At 39.5% G+C, this 8,166-nt stretch overlaps 1 protein-coding gene across 1 annotated transcript; it reads right to left on the minus strand.

Moving 5' to 3' along the window:
• Positions 1–57: 57 nt before the first annotated feature.
• LOC122404313 lies at positions 58–3,652 on the minus strand (the record flags this gene model as incomplete). The annotated part of the gene is made up of 3 exons (XM_043408247.1): positions 1,592–3,652; positions 670–821; positions 58–344 (listed from the first exon to the last, which is right to left on the minus strand). Coding segments are annotated over exons 1-3 (2,500 nt in total), but the record flags the coding sequence as incomplete, so codon positions are not given.
• Between the last annotated feature and the right edge of the window lie 4,514 nt (positions 3,653–8,166).

An 8,166-nucleotide genomic window follows, 5' to 3' on the forward strand; every position in this document is an offset into this window, starting at 1 on the left:
CCACCAAATCTGCCAACCAGTCTCGTTTTTGGGATCCTTTCACATATACGAGAGTACTTGGATCGTCACCCACAACTGCCGCTGCAATCAATTGTTTTGCTTCGTGGTGTGGAACGAAACCATCCTCATTCCATGACAATCCATGGACGTTGTTCGCCACCCAAGCAGCCTGGGATTTATCGGCTACAGACAACGCACTCCAAGTAAATGGTCTTTGGAATATATAGGGTGCGAGAATGCTTCCTTTTCTCAGCACTGCAACTTCCTTTACGACAAACTTGTCGTTGTGGAAGAATCCTTGTATGTCGACAAACGTTGGTACCATCGCAACAATATCTTTGAAACTATACCGCAATATGATGTGCCCAGCTCTTAAATACTACAGCTACTGCTGATGCTGCAATTTATGTGATTCTGTGCACAACGTTGGACAGTGGACAGTACTCGACGACGCGATCATGCAAAATAAGACAATACGCGGTAGTATTTGTTGGTACGTTTTCTTTACAATCAAATTCTATTCGCACATCTACGGTTGCGCTCTTGATTGATTCGTTCTGTCGCGAGCAATCGATTACTACAAACGGTCCATACAACGAAAAGTTGTCTCTGTTGCAAAGCGTTTCGTAACAGTCGTATCCGTAATAAGTTTTACGAAAACGTGCATACATATAAAAAAGAATAGCATATCTGTTTTTATCAAAATCGAGATTCAAGTCATCGTATGGATAAAAGTCAGAGTTTAGATAAAGTTTCACGTTGGTCAAGTTACATGCATCGAAGTTGCTCGCATCTTGAGACATGATGTTCTTTCGACCAGTCTGCAGCGCAAAAATTACGTATCGCGGTTTCTCCAGCTAAGTTGCAGTTTTAACGGCCCACGAATGTTTAGTTGTACTTTGCAATAATGGGTACTCATACAGGTCCCACGAACGAAAACTCATGCTTAGGTATTGCCCGCTTTCCAAAATCCGCAACATCGATAGTTTATTCGTATCGTTCCGTATAATGCGAGGCATTCGCCACTGTATCTTTAGTAATTCGATCTCCGGCTCCAGTTCGGAATTTGCAACGACGCTGTTATATATATATATATTTAATTTTTAAGGTTGCATCAACCCGAATGGGTCATTAGCAACCACGCAAAGTACACAAGTACAGACACAAGATGCCATAAGGAAACCGTCAAACTAAATTATACCACATTGGACCAAAATTAAATTAAATGGAAAAGGTTTACATGTTTCAAAAATTTAAGCTGTTTTCCACATGAATTGAAAGTTCTAGTAAGCTCTTTGGAGTCTTCATTCACTTCAAAATGTCTTCTTTCACTCTCATACACCGGGCACGACGAGATGATGTGGTGAATCGAGTTCCTTAAATTACAATTGATGCACATTGGACAGTCCTCTTTTTTTATCAGATGCACATGGGAAAAATTGGTATGGCCAATTCGTATTCTTGTTAATACGCTTTGCTGCTTCCTATTGAACAAAAAAGCGGGGCTTCTTTCAAAGATATCATTCCTAACACAATGCATATAAGTAGCGCGCGAGTTTTCCCAGGCAATGTTCCAATTGTTCTTGATTACTTTGAGGAGAGATACTAGAATGTCCTTATGAAAAGCTGGTACACTTAGACTTTGACACTGTTGATTGGCAGCCTCTTTAGCGATTTGGTCCGCTCTCTCGTTCCCTCTTATTCCTAGATGGGACGAGATCCATCCAAAAAGGATCTCTGCAGCTTTATTAGATAAAATTGCATTATATGTTTCAATAATTTGATTGATAATTGAATTTCCTGAGTTGAAAGTTCTTAAAGCTGCAAGAGTACTCATGGAATCTGTATAAATAACATATTTGTTATCTTTGTTGTTAACTTCATCTATGTATTTCAATGCTTCCAATGCTGCATATGCCCCACAGGAGAAAATTGAGAAAACGTCTGGAAGTTTCCATTGCCTATCACCAACAGGTGTTACAATTCCACAACCAGTTCCATGCTTGGTTTTAGACCCATCAGTATAGATTTTTATGTAGTCAGGATATCGGCTGGCGCTTTCCAGAAATAAAGACTTGAGAAAATCTTGGTTTTCATTTTTCTTTGAAGAATGATCGAAGGTTATTTGTCTTGGAGTTTTCAAAAGCCAGGGAGGTGTTTTGAACTCTTCACATGGAAGGGTATCAGCTAATGTCATATTTAACTTTTTTAATATTTGGAGAATACGAATATTAATTGGTTTCGGTAATTTGGATTTCCGGTCCAAGAGATCAATAAAGTTTGAAAAGAGGATCTTTTTCGTTGGGTTAAACGGGGATGCAGCACTAGTTAAGGCGTACGAAAGTGTAAGTTGCATTCTTCTGTAGTTCAACGGAACAAGGTTTGCCTCACTTAGTAAGCTGTAAATAGGGCTAGTGCAAAAAGCTCCAGTTGCTATTCTTGCAGCACTGCTGTTAATTGTGTCCAGCTTCTTAAGTGTAACCGCGCTCGCCGAACTATACACCATTGAGCCGTAGTCTATTTTGGGTCTGATTAATGCTTTATACGTTGCAATTAAAACTTGAAAGTCTGCTCCCCAGTTTTTTGTAGCTATTGCTTTCAAAACATTAAGGCTCCTAGCGCAACTATCTCTTAACTTCTTAACATGTGGTACCCACGTAAGCCTGCTGTCGAAAATTAGGCCAAGTATTCTAATTTGGTTGGTTATTGAAAGAATATGATTTCCTAGTCGTAAGGTTGGATTGTCCTGCTCTAAAAAATTTCTATTAAAAACAATAACTTTCGATTTAGATTCGGAAAACTTAAGGCCCGTTTTAGCTGAGAATAAACTGATTTGATTTAAGGTTTTTTGCATAATGTCTTCTGATGTTTTGATATTTTTACCGGAAACGAATAGATTAAAATCATCAGCAAACAAGGTACACTTAACTGGAGCCTTAATAATACTAGAAATTTCGTCTATTGCCAGAAGAAAGAACGTAACACTCAGTACCGATCCTTGAGGAACTCCATTATTAATTAATGTTTTTTCAGACAAAGTACTATTGATACGAACTTGAATGGGCCGAGATTTAAGAAAGTTGATCGTAAATTTTAAAATATTTCCGTTTAGCTTGAAGTTTTTCATTATACTGATGATTCTATCCCTCCAGACCATGTGATACGCCTTTTCAATGTCGAGGCAGACTGCAATAAGATGATGTCTATTCGCAAAAGCTTCACAAATGCTGGATTCCAAGGTGACAAGGCTGTCCAATGTACTACGACGATGCCTAAACCCACTTTGGTGGATAGATAGAAGTCTGTTTCTTTCCAGAAACCATCTGAGTCGCTTATTTATAATTCTTTCCATTAATTTGCATAAACAACACGTTAAAGCGATAGGTCTATAGCTTCCAATGTGGTTTCTATTTTTGTCTGGCTTGGGAATTGGCACTACAATCGCTTCACTCCATTGCTTTGGAAAGACGTTGTTACACCATATGCAGTTAAATAGGTCTAATAGGTAATTTAGTGCTTTTATGGAGAGTTTCTTAATGAAAATATTCGGTAACTTGTCAGGTCCGGGACTGGAGTTTTTGCACTTGTGCAGAGATTCCTGTAGTTCTGCGATGCTAATTTTTACATTTATCTCAGGTACCGAATCAGACATTTCGTGTCGTGTATCATTAGATACCTCTTCCAGGAAAGTCTGTTTGAAACTACGAAAATCTTGATTAAAATTGCTGTCACTTGAATTATTAGCAAAGGTTCTGGCGAAGCAGTTTGCTATGTCAACCGGATTGGAAATTAGTAAGTTATCCGATGTGATGACAGTCCTGATATCAAGGTGCTTCAAATTCCCGTTGATATGTTTTAGCTTTTTCCAAACTTCGGAAGAAGGGGCATTGTGATTCAGTTTGGAAACATAATTAATCCACGATTGTTTTTTGCTCTGCCTAATGATTTTTCTTGCGATAGCCCGATGTCTCCGGTAGTTAATTTTATTTGTAATTCGGTATTATGACGTCTGTAAACATTAAGAGAGTGTTTGTATTCCTTGATAGCTGCTTCACAATCATTATTCCACCAAGGAACGTTTTTCTTCTGTTTATTATTTCTTGTTTGGGGTATAGATCGAGAAGCTGCTTGTGAGATTACGTCGGTAAAATTTTGGACTAGCATGCTGATGTGACAAGCATTTGATTCGTTTGGTGTTTCAAGCCCATCGATACTGTTATCAATTAATGATTGAAACATAGCCCAGTCAGCTTTGCGAAATTTCCATCTGGGGGAGTTGATATTCCCAACGATAGTATTGCATTCTATATTTAAGAAAATCGGAAAGTGGTCACTATCCAGAAGCTCAGAGGAGACTTGCCAGTCAAGTAGATCCGCAATGCCAGGAGAGGCAATAGAAAGATCAATGCAGCTCAACTTGCCCGATGCCACGTTGAAGTGTGTGGGGTCCTTTTTATTAAGAAGGAGCAGATCATTATCATCAAGAAACTTCTCAATAAGTTTACCTCTTTGGTCGGTTTTATCTGAACCCCAGAGGCTATTGTGACAATTAAAATCACCTATGATAATGCAAGGTTTGGGAAGCTGATTTAGTAGTTCAGATAATTCTTTAGATTGTAAGTGATGACTGACTGGAATGTAGACATTGCAAATTGTAATTAATCTGTTTGCTAAAAAAAGGGTGGCTGCCACTGCTTCTAAATTGGTATCGACAGAGATATTGGTTTTGAATAAGTAGTCTTTGATGTAAATGGCCACTCCACCACTTGCAGAGAGACAATGTCTTCTGTTTCTGTACAAAATATCAAAGTTTTTTATTTTGGTGCAGCTAGACTCCTTGAAATTAGTTTCTTGAATGCAAACGATATCAGCATCATTATCAGCTATGAGTTTCTGGAGATATTCATAATGTGTCCTTAAGCCGTTTATGTTCCACTGGATAATTTTAGTAGTCATTCGTTAAGTTTGTCTAATCAATATTTGTTGGTTGAAAATTGTCATCTTCTTCAGACGAGGTGGGGTATGGTGACGAGGGTTCAGTCGACAACGGCTTCCTTAACCTATTCATGATGCGGGAGAATCTATGTTTTATGCACCTCTCTTTAAGAAGAGGATATAATTTCTCCATAAGAGATATCAGTTCATCTATGTTGTTAGTATACTCATCAGCAATTTCTCTCGCAGCGGCCTATCCATGAGCTTTCTCCATAAAACTTTTAAATTTTATGTAATTTATCGAAGAATCGGGATTATCAAGAACATCTTTGAGAGGACACAGCATTTCTTCGAGTGACTTTACTGGGACGTCTGCAACTTTGGCTTTCTTCAGTTTCTTTGGTTTTTTGGATGGCATTTCCATCGGTTCTTTCATATTTGGTTGGTCTGCGATCGGTTCAATCGATTTCTCTGAAACAGTCGTGCTTACCTCAGATCTGGTTCGCTTGACTGCGATGGTTTTAGGTTCTTCAACTGTATATTCCATAAGATACCCAGCTGGGGAGACCTTGTTCGAAATAGCATTTGGCGTAGAAACTTCTACAGTGCTTATTGTTTCAGTCAGATTTTGAGTTGTGTTATTTTCGATGTCAGCAGTTTTATTTTTATTGTCTTCATTAGTTGGACAGTCTTTAGCACGATGCCCATCTTGTTTGCATATAAAGCATTTCAAATTATCGGCAGATGGATAGATCCAATAAGTAGTATTTTCGTGATTTATTTGGATAGAATCAGGAATTTTGTTAACATCATCCGGATGGATGAAGACTTGTCGCCGGAAACTAAGAATGTGGGTATAACCTTGATCAGACAAACCAGCCCTTAAGAAAGATACAGAGGATTCTCGTCTAACTTTGAGTTTGTCGAGCACTTCTTCAATCAGGACATGTGGTATCGTAGGATAAACGTTTGAGAAGATAATTCTTCTATGTTTGACTAATAGAGGTCGAAGTTCTATATGTTGATTTGCTATAATAATCTTTGTATACTTGTTAGTCAGTTGGTCGGCTATGTCCTTGGTGGCCAGAAAGATGCAAATTCTGTTGTTTGAAATTCTAGATGCGAACCGAATATTTGCCGGACTTGTTAGATTTCCAACAGCTTTGATATAATCTTTGAGTTCAATTCCGTTTTAGGCTTCCATAATGATCGCTTGTTCCTTTTTGGGAAACATATTAATCTGCGTGACTGATGCGTAACTAGCTGGTTTAGAACTTTCCGTACTGGAACATTGGGTTGCAGGTTTGACAGAATGACTCCTGTAGTCAGAGGTCATTCTAATGTCGTTGTTGCGAGAGCAACAACTATTCATGTATTCACTGATCTAATTTCCACAATTTGCAACACTTTACTAACTGAAAAATTTTATATCCGAACAAGAGAACGCGACAGGCTACTCGAGGTCAGTAGTGTTTACTCTAGCACGATAACCGCGTCCGCACTTCAACATTTGTTTTTGTTAATGTTTGATAGTATTAATCGCAACGACGCTGTTGTTATCGCTGCGAGCGCGTATAAGAATGAGCTCATGACGAGCATTGATTACTATACGCTTGTAATCTTCGCAAAAACCCAACAACATGTTTAGCGGTACGCAAAGGTTAAAGTAACCTGTCGGTATGTTTGACTGTGTGGCCCATCCAGCATTCCGTAAAATTAACGATTTATCAAATATTGAGGACACGAAGGTTTGATGGTACTTGTTATTCCAACGTTTCTGTTACGATCGATCTCCACACCATTGAGTTCATATCGAATTTCATCAAACATAAACGCAACACAATTATTTCCGAGATATGCTTTCAACTCCTTGTTTGGCTTCTTTACTGTGAATCTTCCTTCAACGTATAGAAAGCTCTCGCTTGGCAACGTGCATAAATCCTGCTGTTGTATAGGTATTCGTATCTCATCGCTGTGTCCAAACGTTGTGTTGGCGTATGGGTTGTACGTATGAGTCTCCATCTTGACGATGCTGTCGTCAAAGATCGGTTTGCCTCCAATGTTTAAGATATTAGCCATTTCGTACAACAAAACCCAACGATTTCAGAAATTCAATATTCGATGCGGTGAGTTTCGCGGGTGATCGAATTGCCTTCTCGCCTGATGGTTTTAGACAGTCAATATTCGATACAGTGAGGTGCGCCGACGATTGAATTGTCTTCTCTTTGTTTTCACGTGTTGTCTGTTTCACCTGCTCCGCTTCGTTCAGCACAAGCATCTCCTACTACAGCCGTTGTCTCCGTACATGCAGTCGAACGGTGATCTGTTCCCCTGGAAAATCGAGTAATTGACCGTCTTGATCCGCAACGCGAATCGTTAAATCCGAAATGCTTCGCGCAGTGATTGGGAGGTAAATGATCTGTGCTGGTCTTTTCGATATCTTATATCCAGGTGGAACGGTAGGCGAAAACTCATGTATCGTGTGCACGCACTTGTTATTGCTGTAAGCACCAGCCGTCACGTTGCATTCAATGCGAATAATTTATAATAGCAAAGTGTGAGTTCCTTGGCAGTTTCAAGGAACTCAAATGGTTACAACAAACTATGAAAAACTACCTTTCCGAAACAATGTTAGGGGTGTGGTTTGTGTTTCACTCGATCTACCGTTCATTAAAAAAGGGACTAGCACCTTGAGAGTCTCAGCGAAGAAGTAGCTTTGTTGAACATCGTCTTGCGGTGGATCAATCACGTAAACGTTGTGAAGTCCAGTGAAGCCTCCTGGAACACGACAGTATTTCTCCAACGCCTGGACAGCCTCCCACCCCCACTCGCGGTATTTCGGGTCCTTTGTCAGCCGCCACATCACGAAGTACGATTCGAACGTCTGAAAGGTAAATATTTTATTCCACGGAGCCAGCAGACCGTATTTGCCCAGTGAGTGACGTGAAAAACGAAGGATTGAATATTTTAGCTTTCCTGGCTGGGAAAACACCAGAAAATTACGTCGAAACGTTACTTCCCAGCTCGTTTCACCTAGGGCGTTTATATTCCTGTTTCGTTTTTGAGAATATATATTTTACAGCTGGTGAATGAACTCTATATCGAATGGAAGGAAGAAAGAAACTTACTTCCGGTCGGAGGATGTAATATTTCTCGCCGTTCTTTAAGCTCTTCGCCTCATTACCCTCGATGAAATGGAAAGCTTCCGGTCCAAGTTTCGTGAAGCTTCGA

This window comes from Colletes gigas, unplaced genomic scaffold, assembly GCF_013123115.1.
Source record: "Colletes gigas isolate AHSC1104 unplaced genomic scaffold, ASM1312311v1 Colletes_gigas_Sc00168, whole genome shotgun sequence".
Classification (NCBI taxonomy): domain Eukaryota; kingdom Metazoa; phylum Arthropoda; class Insecta; order Hymenoptera; family Colletidae; genus Colletes; species Colletes gigas.